Here is a 27,173-nt window from a genome sequence, read left to right on the forward strand (position 1 = left end):
ATTTCTGCAAAAAGCAGCAATAAACACCTGACAGGAGTTCTACTTCTCACATTTCTATCCAAAAAAGAAAAAAACTTTTTTTTTTTCAGTTATACTTCAATTCTGGCCAGCAGTTGCATGGCATTGTGGACAAATAGAGGAACCTGGCATTTTTTCCTATCTGCTTTGATTTGGTCACATAAAACATCCTAAAAGATTGTGTACTGTGGAAGCTGTACCCACACAAGACAAGCAGAAGACACAGGACTAGTCCCCAGTATTGCCTGCAGTCTCCCCGCTGCTGTTTCCCCCATTAAAGTAGTAGTAAAGTCTCGGTCATAATTTGTACCTACAGGTGAGCTTCCAATCAGGCTTATCTACAGACACGATGAATATCTCCTAAACATGAACTATTTAGGAGATATTCACACCAGCAATGGTCGATGGCGTCACCCGAGCATGTGCAGTAATACTGTGCATCCAGGATACACAGTCTGCCACTGAATGAAGAGTGCTGTTGCGGCTCCCATGCTCATATGCAGGAGTAACGTCATCGCGGCCCCGGCCACTCAAACAGCCGGACTCCACAAACCCAGAAGGAAAACTGGGTGAAGATGGAACCGCCGGGGGAACCGTGGCCGCTGCGCTGGAGGGCTCCATGTGCAGCCAAGTGTGTCATAATGTGCTAGTATGCAGTGCATACTAGCACACTATGGAATAAAAGAGCCGGGAACCCAATTTTTTTCTTTGGTGGTTTACTACCGCTTTAACTACCTCCCGTCCGGCCATTGTTTATAAATGGCCGGACAGTGGCACTGCAGGGTCGGGTGGCCATTTATAAACAGCCTCTCCGCCCTCTGCTTGTGCGCGCTCCCTGGGAGCGCGCAGCACCGCGATCCGGTGCCCGCTGTGTCCTCCGGACACAGTGAAACACCAATCAAACGGTGTGAGGTCTGTGCGAGGTCCCAATCATGTGATCAAAGTAGTAAGCGAGATGTTACTTCTGACATTGCTTACTACGTGTGAAATCTGTGAATGATCACAGAAGTCACATGGTACAAGGCTATTCACAACAGCCTTGCACCATGTGACAAGCTGTGACCAATCACAGCTCACACAGTAGTTCTCAATGGCTGCAAGAATGCAGCCAGAGAGGAGAAATGATTGCTTTGACAGCCTTTATGGGTGTCAAAGCAATCAGTGTAAAAAAAAAAAATCTTCATCACCAGCCACAAGTAGTACAGTGTCACCATGGTGTCACTGTACTGCTATGGTGACAGTATGTAAAAAAAAAATATAAAAAAAAATAAATAAAATGTAAAAAAAAAAAAAAGTTGAAAAATTATAATTTTTGGTTATAAACTAATTTGGGTTATTTTTTTTTTTTTACTAAAAAGATAAACTGAATACATTTTGGCCAAGATTTATGATGAAATATTATTTATTTGCAAAATTTTATAAGAAACTTTTTTTCAAAATTTTTTGACTTTTTCATTTACATAGCAAAAAAAATAAAGCTTTATTTTGGTGGTATTTATTCACCACTGGGATTTTTATCGGTCTCAAAAAAATGCTAAGAAATTCATATGGGTACAGTGTTGCATGACCGCGCAATTGTCATTCAAAGTGTGATAGCGCTGAAAGCTGAAAATTGGCCTGGACAGGAAGGGGGTAAAAGTGTCCGGACTGGAAGTGGTTAAGGACTCACCACGCCTTGTTCTGCACTGTGTCTGCGTGGAGGCAGTCATTTGGGTAGAAAAAAAAAAAAAAAAAAAAGTACTTCTACATGTTAGAGCTGCCCCTCACCCTAGTGATAAGTGGGAGAATATTCAAGAAGCAGGGGTAAAAGTGTAGAAGTCACAGGACCACAGAATGGATGAAGCCAAATCAGGGAGATGCAAGTCTTCCTGTGCAGCCTCTCTAGCAACAGTGGTGATCACAGTAACAACATTGTCACCAAATCTCACATGAATAGGAGTCAAAAGCAGCAGTGTCTTATATCTCACACAGCAGGTACAGCCATGAGGCTCCAAAACAAGAGTGTCTAGGCACAGGAAACATGTTGCTATTCCTTAGGAAGAATTCAAGATAAAAAAAGGCGGCTTTTCAGGGTATTCATTGAGGCAGCCATAGGCGGATCGAATCTTGCCCAGTTCAGCACCGACCAGCCAAGATTTGAACTATATGGACAGGCTGGTTGCACTGAAGTCAATCCACCGATCGACTTCAGTACAACCAGCCTGGTGGATTTTTTTTTCTTGCAATCACTACCGACGGTGACCATTGTATTCTGCTGGCCAGGAAGGTTCAGTACTGCCAGAATGAAATGGATCTGCAGGAAAAAGCAATTTTCTTTCCTGCAACCACAGGTTGGAAAAATGTGTGATGTATGGTTTGCCTTAATCACAATTAAAGAATTAGGTTCATCTTTAAGGGCCCTCTGCTTCCCTTTGTACCAAATTGTATTGTAACTGTAATGGCTACTTTCATTTTGTAAAGCGCTGCGCAAACTGTTGGCGCTATATAAATCCTGAATAATACTAATATTTAAATAAAAATGTATGTATGTATATATATATATATATATATATATATATATAATTTATTAATACTAATAATAAATGCACATCTTTTTGCAAGGTAAAAAAATAAAATGAATTTTTTTTAACCATGAGTATGAAAAGCAGTGCACCATGATCAGCAGATCAAGAGTGCAATGCAAGGCTCTTGCTGACTGTCCTTGTTTGTGAAACGTACAGACAGGCAGTTACAGAATAACAGGAAGATGAATGAACTACCTAGAGTTCTCAAAAGCTCCCTGGTAATTCATTGAGAACTACAAGCCATCAGCCGCAAAAGCTGTCGGTAGTTGAAGTTCTCACATTTACAGAACTCTGTGAATGAATGATGCAGCAGGGTGGGAGGAGCCCTGCACAGCCACATGTGGTTTTTTGGTTTTGTTTTTTAAATTGTGACAGCGAATGCGGGGAGAAGATCCCCCTCTCTCTGTCCAATGGGGGATGGGAGGGCTACTGCATCTGTAACATGTTACACCCTGAATGAGAGGGAACATATCTTTTAACTGCTCTCTTTAACAGCAGGTTCACTTTTGGGTAAATTTTAACTATACCATCTGGTTACTGGGTTACATTTCAGATGTAAATGATTTGCAACTAAAAAAAAAAAAAAAAAAAAACACCTCCTTTGCAGACTCATTGTATGACAAAGCCAGTGAGGAACAGAAGTATTTGGACACCCTGCGATTTTGCAAGTTCTCCCACTTAGAAATCATGGAGGGGTCTGAAATTCACATTGTAGGAACATTCCCACTCTGAGAGACAGAATTTAAAAACAAATTCAGGAAATCACATTGTATGATTTGTAAAGAATTTATTTGTCTTGCACTGCTGAACAGAAGTATTTGAACACCTAAGAAACAGCAAGAATTCTGGCTCTCAAAGACCTGTTACTGTGCCTTTAAAAAGCCCACCTCTACTCCACTCATTAATCTAACTTAGTAGCATCTGTCTGAGCTCTTTAAAGACACCTGTCCACCCCACAGTCAGTCAGACTCCAACTACTACCATGGGCAAGACCAAAGAGCTGTCAAAAGACACCGGAGACAAAATTGTGGACTTCCACAAGGCTGGAAAGGGCTACGGGACAATTGCCAAGCAGCTTGGTGAAAATAGATCAACTGTTGGAGCAATTGTTAGAAAATGGTAGAGGCTAAAGACGACTGTCAGTCTCCCTCGGACTGGGGCTCCATGCAAGATCTCACCTCGTGGGGTATCACTGATAAGAAAGGTGAGGAATCAGCCGAGAACTACAAGGGAGGAGCTGGTCAATGACATGAAGAGAGCTGGGACCACAGTTTCAAAGGTCACTGTCGGCAGAACACTACGCCGCCATTTTTTCAAATCATGCATTGTACGGAAGGTTCCCCTGCTCAAGTCATCACATGTCCAGGCCCGTCTGAAGTTTGCCAATGACCATCTGGATGATCCAGAGGAGGCATGGGAGAAAGTCATGTGGTCAGATGAGACCAAAGTAGAACTTTTTGGTCTAAACTTCACACGTCGTGTTTGGAGGAAAAAGAAGGATGAGTTGCATCCCAAGAACACCATCCCTACTGTGAAGCATGGGGGTGGTAACATCATGCTTTGGGGGTGCTTTTCTGCGAAGGGGACAGGAAGACTGCACTGTATTAAGGAGAGGATGAATGGGGCCATTTATTGTGAGATTTTGAGCAACAATCTCCTTCCCTCAGTCAGAGCATTGAAGATGGGTCGTGGCTGGGTCTTCCAACATGACAATGACCCGAAGCACACAGCCAGGATAACCAAGGAGTGGCTCCGTAAGAAGCATATCAAGGTTCTGGAGTAGCCTAGCCAGTCTCCAGACCTAAATCCAATAGAACATCTTTGGAAGGAGCTGAAACTCCGTGTTGCTCAGCGACAGCCCCGACACCTGACAGATCTAGAGGAGATCTGTGTGGAGGAGTGGGCCAAAATCCCTGTTGCAGTGCAAACCTGGTCAAGAACTACAGGAAACATCTGACCTCTGTAATTGCAAACAAAGTCTTCTGTACCAAATATTAACACTAATTTTCTCAGGTGTTCAAATACTTCTGTTCAGCAGTGCAAGACAAATACATTCTTTACAAATCATACAATGTGATTTCCTGAATTGCTTTTTCTTTTTTTTTTAATTCTGTCTCTCAGAGTGGGAATGCACCTACAATGTGAATTTCAGACCCCTCCATGATTTCTAAGTGGGAGAACTTGCAAAATCGCAGGGTGTTCAAATACTTCTGTTCCTCACTGTACATCATTAGAAGGTGAGCACAGTCTATCTCCTTTTTTCATCCAACATTCTGTTTTTATTTTTTCTTTGGATGAGCCAAATATTTAATCCAAGTACATGAAAGAAGACTTGTATCCCAGTTAGGTGACTCAGGAACTAATCTTGAGTAGTTTTAGCTTGCCTACCTTTGTAAATGTTTGAGTCATTGCACAAGTGTAGAGTGAAGTATGTGTCCAACAGACGGTAGCCATTCTTGCTGACGATGTTTCTTGCTGCAATACTCCGCAGGTGACGAAGACGTCTCTGGAAATGTCAAAAGATCAGCAAATTAATAATAAAAAAAGGCTAATATATAGTAGTAAGGATATAAGCGCAGATAAACATTAAGACATTGGATACCAGCAGCTCAGGTGACAGTTTATGTCTACAGGACAGTTACAAGTATCTTTTAAGTGAATCTTAACCCGAGAACAAAAATAAATAGTTTACCTAAATCGCTACTTTATTTTTTGTTTCTCTTTTGCAGGCGAAGAACATTCCTTGCAAGTACAGATAAACATCTATTGGTGCTGCTAGCAATCCAGTGAGCTTGAAACCTCCTCTGCACCGAAGTGAAATTAAATTATCCATGCCTAGTTCACCTCTGGACTACAGAATACCACTTGTTATAGAGAAGTGTTCTGTAGTGCCAACACACTTCCTGTCCCAGAGTGACAACTCTGCTCCTCCAGTATGGCGAGTGTTGTCACCCTAGGACAGGAGGTATGTTAATCGGCAGGGTCACTAGGTGAAAATAAAAAAAAGGGGGGAAAAAAAAAACCCGCAGCCCCACAAAATATTAAAATACACTAAAATCAATAAAAAACACTAAACAAGATGCTTATTCTCCAAAAATAAAAAAATTTGGAGGTTTAGGGAGGCGGCTGAGAGCAACAGAAGGGACCCGAGTTAAGAATATATTCTGGAATAGATTTTTTTTTAATCCAGAGTTAAGTATCATTTTAAATTTCCGCCGTAGACACACTTTAAAGTGGATGGAAAAGTAGGGGTTTTTTTCCCCTTAACCACTGCAGCTCCGGACGATTCACCCCCCTTCCTGACCAGGCCATTTTTTGTGATACGGCTCTGCAGCATTTTAACTGACAATTGCACGGTCATGCAACGCTGCACCCAAATAAAATTTGTCTTTTTTTCCCCCCCACAAATAGTACTTTCGGTGGTATTTAATCACCTGTGTTTTTTATTTTTTGCGCTAGAACACAAAAAAAAAAAAAAAGATAATTTTGAAAAATATATTTTTCACTTTTTTCTATAAAACAAATCCAAAAAAAAAATTAAAAAAAAAAAAAATTTCTTCATAAATTTTAGGCCAAAATGTATTCTGTTACATATCTGTGCTAAAAAAAAGAAAAAAAAAAAAAGAAAAAAAAAGGCCAGTAAGTGCATATTAATTGGCTTACGGCTACAAATGGCGGTATATATACACACCGGAATTTGTTTTTGTTTTTTTTTCAAATACTAGGAATGGCGGCCAGAGACTTATAGTGGGACTGCGGTGGGCATTCTGACACCAATACAGTGATCAGTGTTTTAAAAAAAAAAAAAACCCAGGCTGTATTACTGACCGGGCACTTTTACCCCCTTCCTGCCCAGGCCAATTTTCAGCTTTCAGGTCCATCACACTTTGAATGACAATTGCTAAACAACCAAAAAATAAATAAATACGTTTTGCTTAGTTTCTATAATAAAATTTTGCAAACAGGTAATTTTTTTTTTTCACTGATGAGGCTACACTGATAGGCACAGATTGGCACTTTTGAGACTGCACTGATAATCAGGGCACTGATTATCAGTGTAGATGTTTCCTTTCAGACTTGCCGGGTATCGGCAGCACTTTGCCCACGCTGTGACGGCAAAATAAAAATATTGCAGCTAACATATACAGTGTTCCCACATACAAATACTAATATACAAAAAATGCAGTGCAATATTATAAAAAAAATATTAAATATGCATAAATCTTGCTCTGTGACAAATAAATAAGTGCATATTCTCTGCTCAAAACGTATGGCTTTAAATACAATACCGCACACTTCCTCATAATAGCATGCGTTATCTGAATTCTATCCACTGTGCGTTTATCTAATAGTATCTCAATATAAATCTTGATGAACCGTCCCTTTAAGACTCAATGCTCCAAGTGCTAATGTGCAATTTCTTCTCTGTATATATTCTTCCAGTGATATCGTGTGACCCCCCCAGTGGTAGATCCACCTCCGACACACTTATGCGCTCGCCTTGTGGTTTGACCCGAACAGCCAGGTTAAACCGCGCCTTTCCCTTTAACCTGGGTGGGTATACCGGTGTGTAAAATAAATAAATGTGAGCGCACAAAGAGGATATAGCAGCTGTGCACAAGGTAACCAAAAAAACCTTCTAAAGACAGTATACAATTGATGTGCAGCGCTAAAATAATAAAAATGAGTAGGTATATATAAAAATACTTATTAAGAGTGTAAATCACAGATATAATCTCGAATGGCATATAAAAGTTCATAAAGTGACTTGAAGTGCTCAAATATTCCTCTATCTTCCTGAAGACGAATATTGTGCATACAGGTGTGTAAGGAATGCGCACTCACCAGAACACCCAAATTAATGAGCGTTTATATATTATATCCTGATGTCATGTAATGGTCATCACACGGCAAGGCAGGAATCCAGTAAACTCCCTCTTGTGGTCCTGGGACTCAGTGGTAGGACATCAGGGTGGTCCAGAGTTCCCCTTAAGGGATAGATGGGTGCAGCTCCCAAGATATTATGGAGGCTCCCTCTCTGATGGTCAGGTGGTGGGTAGCTGTAAATTAATACTCCCCAGGGGAGTCAAGGCAAAAACATATCCATAGTGTAGTATTTCTAGGTATTTATTGAAGAGTATGCGAGTATCCAGGTAAAAAGTATAACTGAACAAGCAGAGCAAATGAAACATAGACTAACCGTCTAGAGTAAAAGATGGCATTTCCTCTCAGACGACGTGCAGGTGTACGAAACGCGTAAGAAGGAGCCAGTAACGCTGTGACGTCACACCGCAGGAGCAATGTGGAGCTCCAGCGGCCATCTTTTACTCTGGACAGTAAGTGTGCATTCCTTACACACCTGTATGCACAATATTTGTCTTCAGGAAGGATACAGGAATATTTGAGCACTTCAAGTCACTTTATGAACTGTTTATATGCCATTCGAGATTATATCTGCAATTTACACTCTCTTAATAATTTATAAGGGTATACTGGTGTATCTCCAACTCCTCCTGCACCTCCAAAACGCACCACTTGGACATTAACCCGAAACGCCAGCTCAAAAGCGCGCCTTTCCCTTTGCTGGTATATATATCCAACTCCTCCTGCTCCTCCACACTCCAAAACGCACCACAGAAAATGGAAAAAATGCTCCAGATGGCAAAGTATATCAAATCATTGTAAACTTTAGAAAACACTTCAAATCTCCCACTCACATTTATTTGTGTCCTTCTGGGACACTACAGGATCAATATCTCTTTGTATAGTAATTTTGTGAATGAAACTGCATTGGATCCCCTATCCAAGATGGCGGTACATACACTTCCGGTTACGGCTTGACGTCATTGGCGTGCCCTACGTGTTACGTTATGTGACTTCATCAGGAGCAGCCGATTGGACACCAAGCCATGTATTTATTCCCATTCATTGATTGCAATGTGTTAACACCTGTCTCGGCGCCATTTTGTTGGAGACCACCACATGGTCCCGGGCGCCATTTTGCTGTAGTCCTATGCTGTACTAGATGTTACTGCTTGTCCTGACGTACTCAGAAGAGGATCCTGTTCTTGCACCACTCATTTAAAACTTTAAAATTGCCTAAATATGACCTGTTCGATGCTTGAATACTATGGCTGACCTTATACCTAAATAAACACTGTATATACACTGCTCTTTATTGTTGGAGACCGTCACATGGTCTCGGGTGCCATTTTATTGTAGTTCTATGCTGTACTACATGTCACTGCTCGTCCTGACGTATTCACAGGGGAATCCTGTTTTTACACCACCATTTAAAACTTTACAAAACCTTAATATAACCCTCTAGATGTATGATAACATACGGCTAACCTAAATCTCTAATATACTGTATATAAATATATACATTGCTCTTTACTGGACCAGGAGGAACCTTATAAACTCTTATTAATACTGAATGATCTACTCAATGTGCTGCTATATACTAAACGATGAACTCAATACAACTCCAATATATATTTATGGATACGTGACCTACCAACGCCCACCTATATACCATTCATATGGCAAAAATCCCAATTATCAATCCATCTATTTGCCCTCTTATTCTCAGTTCCCAATATCACTATAATGTACAGAAGGTATATGGATAATATATATCTTACTATTAATGACCCCAATGACTACATAACCATAAATCGACCTCCAATCTCTATCATGTATATGTAAATCCTATGTATATTATGTGTTGAATACTACATATATACTGCTTATTGTATACTGCCAAAAATCCTCTATGAAGCAATTGAGATCAAACTCCACACTTAACCCTTGCAGCACCATTGTCTGAAGTTGGAAAATCCATTTTGATTGTTTTTGACTTAATGTTCTGATTTTATTACTGCCTTTCCAATGCGGTTTGTATTTTTCAATCCCCCAAAACTGCATTTCTGCCGGGTTCCTATTGTGGTAAATTTCAAAATGTTTCAACAACTTATGTTTGCTGCATCCTTTAATATTGCGAACATGCTCTTGTATTCTTTTTGCCAGTTTACGTTTTGTGCGTCCCACGTACTGTAATCCACAATTACATCTACCACACGGGAAAAAACCCTTTCACATCAAAGAATGTGGTCTTCTCATTGGGTGGGTCTATAATGCTCTTGACTAATCTGCTCCTTAAATGTGGTGCCTTCTTGTATATAAATTTTGGTGCTTTTGGTAAAATATTCATTATCCATTTATCTGCTGCCATGATATTATTATTATTATTATACAGTATTTATAAAGCGCCAATAGTTCGCTCAGCGCTGTACATTACAAAGGGGGACAGAACATGTGACAGAACAATACCAATACAATGCAAAACATGAGGGGATTGAGGGCCCTGCTCTTTCGAGCTTACAATCTAGGAGGGAGGGGATGGTGGTACAGGAGGAGATAGCTGTGGGGGATGGAGTGGTAGGAAGAGTGGAGGAGGTCGGCAGGTTAGCAGGGGGTGGGGTAGGCTTCCCTGAATAAATGGGTTTTCAGGGTGCGCCTAAAGGAGAGGAGAGTAGGTGATAATCTGATGGGTTGGGGCAGGGAGTTCCAGAGGATGGGTGACACCCTGGAGAAGTCCTGGAGGCGGGCATGGGAGGAGGAGACCAGGGAACTAGAGAGAAGGAGGTCTTGTGAGGAGCGGAGTGTGCGTGCTGGGCGGTATTGGATATTAGGTCGGTGATGTAGCTCGGGGCAGTATGGTGGACAGCTTTGTACGTCAGTGTTAGGATTTTGAATTTGATCCGTTGCGCAATCGGAAGCCAGTGGAGGGATTGGCAGAGGGGGGTGGCGGAAACGGAGCGGTTGGAAAGGTGACTGAGTCTGGCAGCCGTATTCAGGATCGACTGAAGCGGGGATAGCCAGCGGCGAGGCAGGCCAGTGAGGAGGGAGTTGCAGTAGTCGAGTCGTGATATGATGAGGGAGTGGATGAGCTGTTTAGTGGTTTCTGGGGTAAGGAACGTGCGGATTTTAGCGATGTTGCGGAGGTGGAGTCTGCACGAGTTTGTTAAAGATTGGACTTGGGGCTGGAAGGATAGGTTGGAGTCCAGAATGACACGAAGTACTCTGGCCTACGGGGCGGGTTTGATGGTGGCGTTGTTGGATGTGATGGAGAAGTCAATGGGGGGTGGTGTCCGGGCTGGGGGGAAGACAAGAAACTCGGTTTTGGAGAGGTTCAGTTTAAGGAAGTGGAGCGACATCCAGTCTGATATGTCGCTCAGTAGGTGTTTGATTCGGGCAGAGACCGAGGGGGTGAGGTGGGGGGTTGAGAGATAGATTTGTGTGTCGTCAGCATAGAGGTGGTAGTTGAAGCCGTGAGAGTGTATGAGTTGGCCAAGGGAGGAGGTGTAGATGTTATTCATTTTTATTATAAAATTATTAAGGAAGTGGATATCCCCTCTCCAGATAACCAAAATATCACAGGATATCCTAGTGTTTGCGCATAATCTTCTCAACTTGTTTGTCATAATGTAGTACTATAGCTCCTGTAAAATCATCTTTTTTATTTTCCACATTTATGATGAGATCTTTTCTATCACGACTATCAACCAGTTGTTTGTTTTTCTATGTAGGTTTGATCATATCCTTTTTTAACCAACATCTCTCCAATTCTTGAGACTTCCTTTTTAAATTCCTCTTCTTCTGTGCAGTTTATTTTCAACCTAACGAACTGTCCTGTTGGGATGTTCATTAACCAATTAATATGACGACAACTGTCCATTGTAATATAGCTATTTCTATCCGGTTGTTTGAAATATGTATGGGTAATGATCTTATTTTGTCCAGTTGATATTACTAGATCCAAAAAAACTGTATGGACTCCACTAATTTCCGAAGTCAAAACAATTTTTATTAATTTTTATTATAAAATGAAGGAAGTTGATATCCCCTCTCCAGATAACCAAAATATCATCTATGAATCTTCGATATAGAATCAGTTCTAATGGCAGCTGATTAAATATTATTTCTTCCTCCCATTTCGACATGAATACGTTTGCCACACTTGGGGCAAATTTGGATCCCATTGAAACGCCTGTTTCTTGTTTAGAATATCTCCCATCATACCAAAAATGTGTGTGACCCAGACAAAATTCCAAACACTTTCTTATGCATTTCTTCTGTTTTTCCTCCATTGTTTTGTTCTTCTCTAGGGTCCATTTTACTGCTTCAATTGTCTCCTTATGGTCGATAATCACGTATAGAGATCCTACATCCGTTGTTGCAAATATGAGACATTCAGTGTTTTCGATTTGTTCCAATAATTGTAGGACATGCTTTGTGTCCTTCAAATACGCTTTTGTATCCCGTACCTCTGGTTGCAAAAAGGCGTCAACATACTGACCCACTCTTTCTGCTACCGATCCTATATTATTGACTATTGGTCTTCCCAGGGGATTTTTCTTATCCTTGTGTACCTTGGGGATTGAATATAGAATAGGAATTCTGCATGCTGTTGAAACCAAATATTTTTCTTCTTCGCATTTAATATTCCTTTTTCTCGCCCCTTTTTTACTATTTTTATTGGCTCTTTTCTATATCCCAGTGTCGGATTCCTTAGAAAAGGGGAGTATGTTTTTTCATCCTTTACTAAGCTTTCCATCTCTGCTTTATAATTCTCTTTTGTTAGGATTACTATACCTCATCCTTTGTCGGCTGGACGAATCACCACTTCATTCCTTTTTTCAATCTCTTTGATTCCCCTCCTAATATTATCCAGATTGTTGTAGTTCTTAATATTTAGTTTATTCAAATCTTCCAATACCATCCTTCGAAGACTTCCACATACTTATTATTGGGAATCTGAGGGTTAAACATGGATTAGTTCCTTAGCCCTGTGTGTAATTATCCTGTCTGTATGGGCTATTTTATCCATCCGAGGATTCATCACCAAGATTTATATTGGGACACTATTAGATAAACGCACAGTGGATAGAATTCAGATTATGAGAAAGTGTGTGTTGTGTTGTATTGTATTTACAGCTATACGTTTTGAGCACAGAATATGCACTTATATGGTATTTAATTATTGTCACAGAGCAAGATTTATGCATGTTTAATATTTATTTATAATATCGTGCTGCATTTTTTGTATATTAAATTTTAAACAAAAAAAAAAAAATCCCCAAAAAAGGTTTGAGGCCCCACCCCACATATGAATGTAAACGTTGATTGTGACAAACATGTTACATATCACTGTACACACTGGACTGAAAGCAATATTTCTAGCACCAGACCAGAACACCAAATTGATGACCTATAGGGGCTTTTAAAACACCACCTATGGAAAATATAGGGTACTGAAAGTTTGTCGCCATTTCATGGACACACGCAAATTTAAGGTTTGACATGTTGGATATCTACTTGATACGTCGTCATTTTTTTATATTTTATCGAAAAAGGCAGTAATTTATTGCGTTTGTTTGCCCAAATATTAACTCGAGCGTATTGCAATAATACTGACAAAAATAAAAAATTATAAATATATATATATATATAAATGTTTTGAGATTTTTGACAATCTTCAGGCCTAAAATTTATTTTTTTTGTGTGTACGTACACACACACACACACACACACACACACACACACACACACACACACACACACACACACACACACACACGTCAGCAAAAAAGGTTAAATTGAATAGAATACTGTTGTATTCATCCATACTCTACTTCAGAAGTTCCTTTATGCCTACCATCTGATGTCCCCTTCATCTAACATATATGGCTAGCTTTAGTTCAAAATCAAGTGGAGGCAAAATCCTAACTAACTCTAAGGCCCCACGTACACGGGACACTTCTGAAAGATGGAAACTGACTGCTGGAAAACGTAGGTTTAAAAAACATCTGTTTAGCCGCGTTTGCATACTGCATTTATGCGCGTTTGCGTTTAAAAGCTTTTTTTAAAGATAACCACAGGAGACCTTCCAAAGTGCCCAGAATGCACTGAAAAACAGTAAAACATTAACTATTTCAGACATTTTGAGAGAAATAGAGAGAGCAGAAGCAGAGAGCAGTATTTGTTGAGATTAGCGGTTTTTTTTTTTTTTAATGGTGTTTGGATTGTTCCAGCTCATTTCTGTGCAGAAATTATTGCAGCAGTGTCTAACATATAACCTAAGTATGGTGTACCGGGTCCATTTGAGTACCGGGAAAACACTTTGCATGCATTTTTCATGATAAAAAAAGGCTCTGGGCAGCATATGGAAATGGTAGGGTTAAAAAAAATTTGCAAACGCTTATAAACGCGGTTAGCCGCGTTTACAAGCGTTAAGTGTTTGAAACGCTGATAAAATCTACTGAATGCAAGTTTGATGCGTTCAAAAAAATGACTGTAAACTCAACTACCTGTAAACGACTGTGTGTACATGGACACATAGGAAAACATTAGGGAGAGTTCAGGGGCTGCTGAAAAAAAAAAAATGCAGAAATGCTCCTAAATGCGAGTTTATCAGCTGCAGTGTACATGTAGCCTAAGGCTGCATTCACATTTTGTAGCTTGAAGCTCGAAGCACCAAAAATGCCCAAACCTAATAAAATCAATTGTTCTCAATGGTGCCTGTTCACACCTGACCTGAAACAGGCACCGTAATTAACAACTGATCTTTTTTTAGGTTTGAGCACTTCCGCCTGGCAGCATTAGGGTCATTGGTTTGAATCCCAGCCACGGCACCACCTGCCTGGAGTTTGCATGTTCTTCCTGTGCCTGCATGGGTTTCCTCTGGGTACTCCGGTTTCCTCCAACACTCCAAAGACATGTTGGTAGATTAATTGGATCCTGTCTAAATTGGCCCTAGTATGTGTATGTATGAATGTGAGTTAGGGACCTTAGATTGTACACCCCTTGAGGGTTAGGGACTGATGTGAATGTAATATATATATATATATATATATACATGCACAGTCAGGTCCATAAAAATTGGGACATCTACACAATTCTAACATTTTTGGCTCTATACACCACCACAATGGATTTGAAATGAAACAAACAAGATGTGCTTTAACTGCAGACTGTCAGCTTTAATTTGAGGGTATTTACATCCAAAGCAGGTGAACAGTGTAGGAATTACAACAGGGACCAAAAGTAATGGGACAGAATAATAATCATGAATCAAACTTTCACTTTTTAATACTTGGTTGCAAATCCTTTGCAGTCAATTACAGCCTGAAGTCTGGAACGCATAGACATCACCAGACGCTGGGTTTCATCCCTGGAGATGCTCTGCCAGGCCTCTACTGCAACTGTCTTCAGTTCCTGCTTGTTCTTGGGGCATTTTCCCTTCAGTTTTGTCTTCAACAAGTGAAATGCATGCTCAATCGGATTCAGGTCAGGTGATTGACTTGGCCATTGCATAATATTCCACTTCTTTCCCTTAAAAAACTCTTTGGTTGCTTTTGCAGTATGCTTTGGGTCATTGTCCATCTGCACTGTGAAGCGTCCAATGAGTTGTGAAGCATTTGGCTGAATATGAGCAGATAATATTCCCGAAACACTTCAGAATTCATCCGGCTGCTTTTGTCAGCAGTCACATCATCAATAAATACAAGAGAACTAGTTCCATTGGCAGCCATACATGCCCATGCCATGACACTACCACCACCATGCTTCACTGATGAGGTGGTATGCTTAGGATCATGAGCAGTTCCTTTCCTTCTCCATACTCTTCTCTTCCCATCACTCTGGTACAAGTTGATCTTGGTCTCATCTGTCTATAGGATGTTGTTCCAGAACTGTGAAGGCTTTTTTACATGTCGTTTGGCATACTCTAATCTGGCCTTCCTATTTTTGAGGCTCACCAATGGTTTCCATCTTGTGGTGAACCCTCTGTATTCACTCTGGTGAAGTCTTCTCTTGATTGGTGACTTTGACACACATACACCTACCTCCTGGAGAGTGTTCTTGATCTGGCCAACTGTTGTGAAGGGTGTTTTCTTCACCAGGGAAAGAATTCTTCGGTCATCCACCACAGTTGTTTTCCGTGGTCTTCCGGGTCTTTTGGTGTTGCTGAGCTCACCGGTGTGTTCCTTCTTTTTAAGAATGTTCCAAACAGTTGTTTTGGCCACTCCTAATGTTTTTGCTATCTCTCTGATGGGTTTGTTTTGTTTTTTCAGCCGAATGATGGCTTGCTTCACTGATAGTGACAGCTATTTGGATCTCATCTTGAGAGTTGACAGCAACAGATTCCAAATGCAAATAGTACACTTGAAATGAACTCTGGACCTTTTATCTGCTCATTGTAATTGGGATAATGAGGGAATAACACACACCTGGCCATGGAACAGCTGAGAAGCCAATTGTCCCATTACTTTTGGTCCCTTAACAAGTGGGAGGCACATATGCAAACTGTTGTAATTCCTACACCGTTCACCTGATTTGGATGTAAATACCCTCAAATTAAAGCCGACAGTCTGCAGTTAAAGCACATCTTGTTCGTTTCATTTCAAATCCATTGTGGTGGTGTATAGAGCCAAAAATGTTAGACTTGTGTCGATGTCCCAATATTTATGGACCTGACTGTATGTATGTATATATATATATATATATATATATATATATATATATATATATATATATATATATATATATATATATATATATATATATATATAGTGCTGTGTAAACTGACGGCGCTATATAAGCACCTGAAATAAATACTATACTTACCTGTCCTGCAGCCGCTCCGGTCTCCAGCGGCACCCTCTGTGTGCAGGAGACAGCCGACAAAGATGGCTGGGGAATGCCTGGGAGGTGACATCACCCACAGACCTACTATGGGGCTTCCGTCGTCAGATGCTTCCCCTACACACTGAAGCCGCCGCTGACAGCTCAGCGTGGGAGCTGACTGGAGCGGCTGCAGAACATATCTAGTGATTTTCTTCTTTACAGATAGATTAGGCTTAGGAAAAGGATTTGCATTAATTCCTGAAGCAAAGCAAGCTTCTAGAAAATCCATTTTCCACACTACGCCTAGATCGTTCACATCGGTCACACTCCCCACAGGTTTGTGTGCTGGAGAATTTCCACCATGACCGAGGAAAAAGGCATCGACATAACATAAACCCCTCCACACACCAAAGCATACCGGTTGCAATCTATTTCTTTTCCCATTTGGTCACAATAGACATGGAACTGAGCAATAATTGACTCTAGCATGTGCAATGAGTGCACAGACATCAGCATGTGCCCTGCTGACTGAAAGGTTTTACCAACAGCTGGTCACATGAAGCCAAACTTCCTCATTAAACATACAGGCATATGGTCATGTGACCCCAAAGCAGCCTATTCTTGCAAGAAAGGCGAGTGTTATAGGGGTTTGTATCTCCATTGTAGGTTAGGGTGGGATCAGGATTGGGAGAGGCCATTTTCATTTTATGTCAGTGATTTTACTCATGGTAGAACTGAAATCCAGGCTAACCATTAAACATGTGTAGTATATACGAGCAGCTTTTTCTGGAAAAGCGGTATTAAGCCCCATGTACACGGGACACGTCTGAACGATGGAAACTGACAGCTGGAAAACGTAGGTTAAGAAAATGTTTGTTTGCATAACGCGTTTAGAAACGTTTTTTTTTTTAAAGAGAAGCACAGGAGAACCTCCCAAATGCCCAGAATGCAATGAAAAGTGGTAAATTATTAACCATTTCAGACTGTTTCAGAGAAATACAGAGAGTAGAAGCAAAGACAGCAGTATGTGTTGAGATTAGCTTAGGTGTGAGTTGCTCATTAACATTTCTTTTGTTTCCAAGGCTGGGAAAAGTGTCTGGTGGAGGGAGTCAGTAAGGTCACCTGGCAGGGGGTCTCCATGAGGAATTTGAGGTGTGAATGGTCATTAACATATCTTTTGTTTCCAAGGGTGGGGAAGGTCTCTAGAGGAGGGAGTCATTAGGGTCACCTGGCAGGGGGTCTTCCTGAGGAATTTGAGGTGTGAATGGTCATTAACATATCTTTTGTTTCCAAGGGTGGGAGAGGTCTGAGGTGTGAATTGGTCATTACAATGTGTGACAAGCTTGGTAGGAACATCCTGTGTTCAGTGTTTTGTCCATCTGAGTACCTTAAAAACGCTTTGCATGCATTTCTCATGATGAAAAAAGGCTCTGGACAGCATCGGGAACTGGAAGAGTTACAAAATTAATTTGATTTGCCGCGTTTACAAACGATTTGCGTTTGAAACGCTGATAAAAGCGACTGCTGAATGGGTTCACAAAAAAGACTGCAAACTCAAATGCCTGTAAACGAAGATGCGTACATGGACAGGGAGAGTTCAGGGGCTGCTGAAAAAACGCTGAACATCTCCTAAACGCTAGTTTATCAGCTGCAGTGTACATCAGCCTTTAAACTCGAAAGCAAATATTTATTACACTGCAGCTTACCAATTCTTAGCTGTGATGGCTGCATTTGTTTTCTTTTTTAGGCTCCCATATTTTCAGCTGGTGATTCTGCCAAAAAGTCTTATTTTTTTTTACAGAACAAGCTGTACTGCAGATATAGTGGTTAGCGGGATGAGACAAACCATTTACCATTTCATCACATGTTTGTGATATGTTACTGATGGTAGAACTGAAATCCAGGATAACCACTGAACACATGTAATATATGAGCTGCTTTTCCTGTTAAAGTGGTATTAAACTCAAAAGCAAATTTTGATATATGAGAAAAACCATTTACTGCTGACAGGGGTGCTTACAATGATCAGCTTTTATTCATGAAAATCCTTTTTCCCAAAAGAAAAATAAACTGTTGCTGTAACTGCAGTGTGAGCTGGAGTTTGGCTTCAATTTGTTAGTGTATTTAAATCTGCTAGTACATCTAAACACTCCCCTCCCCTACAGACTGGCAATGCTGCTGTTCAAAAAGGTCCCTCCTGTGCGCCTTCATCCAGAGTTGGGTCACTAATATAGGAGGTGTGTACCCAGCCAGATCGCCTGGTGAAAACAGGAAGAAAAAAAAAAAAAAAATGAAAAAAAGAATGCAGCCACCACATTGAAGGATTTGTGATCCAGGCACCAGTATGAATGGAATGATTTCTTCTTTTCCAAAAATGGACAGAAACCTGGCTGAAGATGCAGCAAGTCTAAAATGATGGAAATAAAAGGTGCTCCTGCCCTCCCACCCTAGAATGTTGGAATGAACGCCAGTCTTCCCTTCAGTATTGCACAGTCTCCTGGACAGAAATGGCTTAGTCTGATTTCACTGCACACTGCGAGCGTCTCACAAGGTGCATTATAGTGAAGATGTGGCGCTCAGAGGCATAAATACTCCCAAAACGGGAAGTAGCAGGGCAAATGTGCCATATATACAAAATGTATGGTATGCTTCTGCTCAGGCTTACATAACTGATGCACATGATAAACACATATACCACATAGTGTACATAAAAGGTGAATAAAGTCCATGAAGAAGTCTCTGGGGCGTGATTAGCGGCAGCCGTCCTATGGGAGCAGGGCCAGCTCTGTGTATTAATCTTTGAGACAGTCATATACAGTTCGCCTCATATCCAGGACCTCCAACATCATCACGCTCTTTCCTCCCCAGGTTGCCTGTCCCTGGCCCACCCCCTTCATACATTGGGTTTAAGTTCTTTCAATCATTGAGGCTCAGCATCACATGGGGGGGGGGGTTACAAAGGGTGATCTGCAAGCAAAACAGTCTGCCTAAAAACACTCACCCCACCAGGTCAATATCCATCCTTTAACCACTTCCAGACCGGACACTTTCACCCCCTTCCTGTCCAGGCCAATTTTCAGCTTTCAGTGCTATCACACTTTGAATGACAATTGCGCGGTCATGCAACACTGTACCCAAATTAATTATTTACCATTTTTTGAGACAGAAAAAGCTTTATTTTGGTGGTATTTTTTTTTGCTATGTAAATTAAAAAGTCCAAAAATGTTGAAAAAGTGTTTTTTTTTTAATAACATTTTGCAAATAAATAATATTTCATCATAAATCTTGGCCAAAATGTATTCAGTTATCTTTTTAGTAAAAAAAAAAAATCCAAATTAGTTTATAACCAAAAATTATAATTTTTTTACATTTTTATATTATTTTTTATTTTATTTTTTTTACATACTTTCACCCTAGCAGTACAGTGTCACCATGCTACTTGTGGGGGGTGATGAAGATTTTTTTTTTCAGACTGATTATAGGATGTAAAAGCAATAATTTCTCTTTCTCTCTGTCTGCATTCTTGCACTCATTGAGAAGTACTGAGTGAGCTGTGATTGATCACAGCTTGTCACATGGTACAAGGCTGTTGTGAATAGCCCTGTACCATGTGACCTCATCATTCATTCACAGATTTCACACGTAGTAAGCAATGATGTCACAAGTGACATCTTGCTTACTACTTTGCATGTGATCACTGATTGGCCAATCAGTGATCACATGATCGGGACCTCGTACAGAGGTCCCATCCGACGATCGGTGTTTCACTGTGTCCGGAGGACACAGCGGCACTGGATCGCAGTGCTGCGCACTCCCAGGGAGCGCGCACCAGCGGGGTGTGGGGAGGCCGTTTATAAACGGCCACCCGACCATGCACTGCCACCGTCCGGCCGTTTATATGCAACGGCCAGTCGGGAAGTGGTTACGGCAGTGTTTCTCAACCTTTTTTCAGTCAAGGCACCCTTTAAAAATTATGCACAGTCCCAAGGCACTCCATTCTAAAATGGGGTGCCTCCAAACTGTCCATAATTTTAAAAGGGCACCCCATTTTACGGTGTGCGAAAAACTATGTGACCCCAGCACTGATGGAGAAGAGCAGGGGAGGGTAAAACTAGGATGCTGTGCAGGAAGCGGACATCCTCCTTCTCACCTGATGATGTCATTGGTTGTCAGGACCCTGACAATAGAAGGTTGTAATGGTGCACAATGAAAACCTGTGGCTTTGTGTAACTAATGCCGGCCATAGAGAGTTCGAAAATCAGACGATTTTTCGTCCGAAATATTAATCGGCCGATTTTCGCACTGTTAGTGGGTTAATTGGTCAGACGGTTTTCGGGTTTTTTGCACTTTTGGATTATCGGTCATATTGGAAAATTTGTGGATGGCGGCCGATTTTCACGGCAATGATGGCCAAATCGTACGATCGTTTTAATGGAAAAAAATATGCCCATGAGCCGTGACCTGGAATTTTTAGACATTTTGCCAGGGCACCCCTGAAGAAACCTCAGGGCACCCTGGTTGAGAAAGGTTGCTTTAACCACCTCCCGTCCGGCCGTTGTATATAAACGGCCGGACGGTGGCAGTTCCAGGGTTGGTGGCCGTTTATAAATGGCCTCCCCGCACCCTGATTTTTTTTTTTTTTTTTTACATACTGTCACCCTAGCAGTACAGTGTCACCATGGTGACACTGTACTACTTGTGGGGAGTGCACGATCCGGTGCCCGTTGTGTACTCCGGACACAGTGGAACACCGATCGTCGGATGGGACCTCTGTACGGGGTCCCGATCATGTGATCGCTGATTGGGCAATCAGGGATCACATGCAAAGTAGTAAAAAAGACATCACTTCTGACATCATTGCTTACTACGTGTGAAATCTGTGAATGATCACAGAGGTCACATGGTACAAGGCTATTCACAACAGCCTTGTACCATGTGACAAGCTGTGACCAAAGCTCACACAGTATCTCTCAATGGCTGCAAGAATGCAGTCAGAGAGCAGGAGAAATGATTGCTTTTACATTCTTTATGGGTGTAAAAGCAATCAGCGTAAAAAAAAAAAAACAACCAAAAAAAAAAAAAAAAAAACTTAATCAACCCCCACAAGTAGTACAATGTCACTATGGTGACACTGTACTGCTAGGGTGACAGTATGTTAAAAAAAAAAAAAAAAAAAAATTATGAAAAAAGTGTTTAAAAATTATAATTTTGGTTATAAACTAATTTGGGTTATTTTTTTTTTTACTAAAAATATAAAACGGAATAAATTTTGGCCAAGATTTATGATGAAATACTATTTATTTGCAAAATTTTATAAGAAAAAACACTTTTCAAAATTTTTGGACATTTAATTTACATAGCCAAAAAAATAAAAATCCCAGTGGTGAAGAAATACCACCAAAATAAAAGCTTTATCTGTCTCAAAAAAATGCTAAAAAATTCATATGGGTACAGTGTTGCATGACCGCACAATTGTCATTCAAAGTGTGGTAGAGCTGAAAACTGAAAATTGGACTGAACAGGGAGGGGGGGGGGGGGGGGGGGGGGGGGGGGAGTGTCCAGACATGACGTGGTTAAGGCAGTGTTTCTCAACCTTTTTTCAGTCAAGGCACCCTTTAAAATTATGGACAGTCCCGAGGCACTCCATTCCAAAATGTGAAAAACTATGTGACCCCAGCACTGATGGAGAGGGGCAGGGGCAGCAATGCCAAACTAGGATGCTGAACAGGCAGCCGACATCCTCCTTATCACATCATGATGTCAGTTGTCAGGACGCCAACAATAGAAGGTTGCAATGATGCACAATGAAAACCTGTGGCTTTGTGCAACTAAAAAGGAGTGCTTGTTCCACCCCGGACCTGTATACAAATTTTGGGTAATTTTTAGACATTTTGCCAAGGCACCCCTGGAGGAACCACAAGGCACCCCTGGAGAAACCACAAGGCACCCCTGGAGAAACCACAAGGCACCCCTGGAGAAACCACAAGGCACCCCTGGAGAAACCACAAGGCACCCCTGGAGAAACCACAAGGCACCCCTGGAGAAACCACAAGGCACCCCTGGAGAAACCACAAGGCACCCCTGGAGGAACCACAAGGCACCCCTGGAGGAACCACAAGGCACCCCTGGAGGAACCACAAGGCACCCCTGGAGAAACCACAAGGCACCCCTGGAGAAACCACAAGGCACCCCTGGAGAAACCACAAGGCACCCCTGGAGAAACCACAAGGCACCCCTGGAGAAACCACAAGGCACCCCTGGAGAAACCACAAGGCACCCCTGGAGAAACCACAAGGCACCCCTGGAGAAACCACAAGGCACCCCTGGAGAAACCACAAGGCACCCCTGGTTGAGAAAGGTTGCTTTAAGGCATCCTGACATATGCACAATGCCTCCCACGACTCAACCGCTGCTTGCATTAGCACTGAGGGGAGTACTGTGGCAGGGTGCTGCAATGTTTTTTTAGGAGGTTTTGTACAACACCTGGACAGCCCCTCCCACCAGCCACAATCTGCATGCATAGCATAGAGAACCACATGAAGCCAGTGACATGGGGGGGGGGGGTGATGGGAGGAAAGAAGGCACCAGGGAAGGCAAAATGAACACGGATTAAACTTCAGCTTTACTAATCCATCTCTTATTTCCAGTATTTGTAATCAGAAAAGCAGAATATCCACAAAAACATACAAGGAAAGAACACAGGGATACCGGAAACATATCCTGAAGCAAGGAATGATCACATGCCCTGCATTATCCTTCCTGGGGGGTTTCCCACACAGACGCATCACATACTTGAAGTTAATCGGGAACATGTGATGTGCATTCATTTCATGTCATGTGATGAACAACAAAGTGTAGGATTGTTAAACACTCCCCTCTTAAAAGGAAGCAACAAGGCGTAGAATAATGAGATTTGCAGCAAGGAGATACTAAGGACAAAATCCAGCTCTGAACCCAGAGCCCACTCTGCTTCAAGATGTCAGGCGTCCCAATACGTTTGGCAATATAATATATATATATATTTTTTTTTTTTTATTCAATGCAATGCTTCATATATGCTCATCTGGATACCTCAGAACAACAGTGTACAATGAATGCCAAAATAAAAAATCTTTTCAGATCTTGCCCGTTTTATGAGGGAAGCCTACCTGCTTGGTGTGTTCCTGCAATGGGCTACATTTGTATGTGCCGATGAATCGAGCACCAACACAAACAGACTTTGAAATCCACCCATTGATCACAGCACCATCCACAGAGTAACTGCAGGACCAGGCGACTGACGCTTGTGGGAAGTACCAGTACTGCCAATAAGCAGGAATGCGTACTGATGTATGCAGGCGCAATAAGTTCCAGATGGAGTTTGCATATATCCGTATACGTGACCATAACACACGTTGCCCTGCTTATACCGCAGAAGTGCATTATAAGTACCTGCCTGGAGTTTGCATGTTCTCCCTGTGACTGTGTGGGTTTCCTCCGGGTACTCCGGTTTCCTCCCACACTCCAAAGACATGCTGGTAGGTTAATTGGCTCCTGTCTAAAAAACTGGCCCTAGTATGTGTATGTATGAATGTGAGTTAGGGACCTTAGATTGTACACCCCTTGAGGGTTAGGGACTGATGTGAATGTATAATATATAAGTAAAGTGCTGCGTAAATTGATGGCGCTACATAAGTACCTGAAATAAATAAGTTTTTACATGGATAGCAGTTAAGTGGAAAAATTAGTACGCAGGAAAAAAAATAATCTAAACATTGCAGATGAAGGCTTTGTGCACACCTATGCAAGAGTGATGGTGCACACATTTTATGTGCCGTATTTAGAGCAGACCATTCAGTAGCCTCCCTAGCGGTCTGATTATGTCCATATTTCTGTGCTCAAAGCGGTACATTTTTTTGCATGGAAATATGTTGGTTTTTTATTGTAGGCCTGTCATTTTTAGGAATAACTCACTGAAATCTGTCCAAACAAGAGTCTAGTAAACATCCCGGGTATGATAAAAGTTGAAACACAAAATCATAAATTATAATTTAATAAATCATAAACAATAATACAGAATAATAATAATTTAATTCAATAATATAATCAAACCAAAAACACTGAAATTTGAAATATAGCGCCAAGTTCGCACATCACTGAGAAAAGTCGCAAAATCGGTTTCAGTGTCTGATGACGAATTTCCCCCACGAATCATTATCACTCAATTCTGCAAGTGGTTCTGATTTACTATCGCTGTTCTCTAGCCGGTCTAAAACCGATTTTGACCTAAAGGGACGCTTTTTGGACGCCATGGACGTTTCTCAGTTTCCAGGCAGAAAGAACAGTAAAAATGCAGGCAGGGCACAGGACAAAGCACTCGAGACAAAACGTATGTGAAATGGTTTGATACAGGAATGTTATACTATGTGATTTTAGTGTATTTAGTGAATGTCACTTTTTCCCATTTTTAAATTTCCCGCCGGTTCCGTCCCCCGTACGTCCCGACGTCGCAGGGGACAGAACCCGGAAGACAGATGCCGGCATCAGCCGGAGGAGATTGCATGGGACACTGCAGGGGGGACATCGCGGGAGCGCAGGACTAGATAAGTGTAGAAGGGATCCCGGAGCAGCGCTGCACAGTAAGCTCGAGTGTAGCTCGGGGTTACCGCTTGTGGTGCTGAAACTTTACCCCGAGCTACACTCGGGAATACCTCCAGGGGGGTTAATTTGGCTGCCCTACGTTTAGAAGAAAAAAAAAAAAAAAAGTGCATGACCCTTTATTTTAAAATTGCACCCACCAAAAAAGCATGATATTTTGTTAGCATGCATTTTGATGTGCACATTAGCAAGATGCCTTGGGGTGACATTAAGAATTATTGGCACCACCACGTGCCAGCAGCAGGAATGTGAAATTTTGCATGTGATGTCACAATCCTACCTTCCCACCTCATCCAATCAGACATTTTGCATTCCTTCAAAAGATGCACAGCATTCTCTTAACTACTTGCCCTCCTGAGGATTTACCCCCCTTCCTGACCAGGCCATTTTGTGTGTGACAGCGCTGCATTACTTTAACTGACAATTGCGTGGTCATGCAACACTGCACCCAATGATATTTACATCCTTTTTTCCCCATGAATTCAGCTTTCTTTCAGTGGTATTTGATCGCATATGCGTTTTTTTTTTTTCAATATAAAAAAAAAAAAAGCCAATTTTGAGAAAAACAATTTGGCTATTTGCTATTAAAGGAAGAAGAAGTTAACACACACACTGACACTATACTAACGGCACAGGGCAGGAAGGGGTTAACATGAGGGACGATCAAAGGGTTAACTGTGTGCTGGGTGAGTTTTACTATAGGGCCGTGTGTTTGTGCTTCACTGTAATCACACTGTTTTGGATGGCTGTGCTGTTCACAGCCATCCAGAGAAGTGCACGAGCTGACAGGGAGGAGAACAGTTTTGATTACAAACAGTTCTCCTCCTCGTAGGAGATGCTCGGCAATCACCGGCTAGGACCCGGTGTTTGACAGCTGCGAATGGTGGCGGAGGTAGGACGCACACCTACTACCCAGGAATGCAAAAGCACATACACACATACATACACACAATTTTGCACACCCATGGCACCCTGTAGCAGTATATCCGCTATAGGGCGGTTAAAAAGAGGTTAATGACGCCTGTGCCAAGAAGTAGACTTCCTGTGTTTAGAAAGCAGCCACATGGCACAGCACCTAAAGGAAGTGGAGATCACTGGAGTAATGGTGTCTACTTCAGGGATTTCCAGCTTCCAGGAGCATCGGCCAGCTGTGGTATATACATAGTCACACTGCTCCAAGACACACCCTGTTCCAAATTATTATGCAAATTCTATTTAAGTGTCACAAAGATGAAATATTTTGTTTTTCAGTGTAACTCATGGATGGCATTGTGTGTCAGGGCTCTTTTGATCACTGAAAACAATCTCGGACACCTGTGATAATTAGATTGCCCAGTGAGCCCAATTTAAGGAAAAACTACTAAAGGAGGGTGTTCCACATTATTAAGCAGAGCACCATTTTCAATCAATATGAGGAAGAAAAAGGATCTCTCTGCTGCCGAAAAGAGTGAAATAGTTCAATGCCTTGGACGAGGTATGAAAACATTAGATATTTCATGAAAACTTAAGCGTGATCATCGCACTATTAAGAGATTTGTGGCCGATTCAGAGCACAGACGGGTTGGTGCAGATAAAGGCACATTGAGGAAGATTTCTGCCAGATCCATGCATCGGATCAAGAGAGCAGCTGCTAAAATACCATTACATAGCAGCAAACAGATATTTGAAGCTGCTGGTGCCTCTGGAGTCCCACGGACATCAAGGTGTAGAGTCCTCCAGAGTCTTGCAACTGTGCATAAACCTTCTATTTGGCCAACACTAACCAATGTTCACAAGCAGAAATGGCTGCATTGGCCAGGAAAATACACAAAGACTAATTTTCAAACAGTCCTGTCAGTGAGATGACTGCCATGCAACCCTGGATGGTCCAGATGGATGGAGTAGTGGATGGTTGGTGGACCCTGTTCCAACAAGGCTGCGACGTCAGCAAGGCGGTGGTGGAGTCATGTTTTGGGCCGGAGACATGGGAACAGAGCTGGTCGGCCCCTTTAGGGTCCCCGAAGGTGTAAAATGACCTCTGCAAAGTATGTGGAGTTTATGACTGACCACTTTCTTCCCTGGTACAGAAGGAAGAACTATGCTTTCCGTAATAAAATCATCTTCATGCATGACAATGCACCATCTCATGCTGCAAAGAATACCTCTGCATCAATGGCTGCTATGGGGATAAAAGGAGAGAAAGTCATGGTGTGGCCTCCATCCTCCCCTGACCTCAATCCTATTGAGAACCTTTGGAGCATCCTCAAGCAAAAGATCTATGAGGGT

The 27,173-nt window shown here is 41.7% G+C and overlaps 1 protein-coding gene across 1 annotated transcript in view; it reads right to left on the minus strand.

Annotated features, from left to right (window-relative positions):
- The window catches only part of UVRAG (UV radiation resistance associated), a 191,576-nt gene that overhangs the window by 144,444 nt on the left and 19,959 nt on the right, over positions 1–27,173 (minus strand). The window contains exon 2 of the mRNA XM_089677986.1: positions 4,971–5,088. Within this exon, the coding sequence (XP_089534112.1) occupies positions 4,971–5,088 (118 nt within the window). The remainder of the gene's footprint in view (positions 1–4,970; positions 5,089–27,173) is intronic.

This window comes from Staurois parvus, unplaced genomic scaffold, assembly GCF_062004578.1.
Source record: "Staurois parvus isolate SC_StPar_1 unplaced genomic scaffold, SC_StPar_1.0 ptg000196l, whole genome shotgun sequence".
Lineage (NCBI taxonomy): Eukaryota > Metazoa > Chordata > Amphibia > Anura > Ranidae > Staurois > Staurois parvus.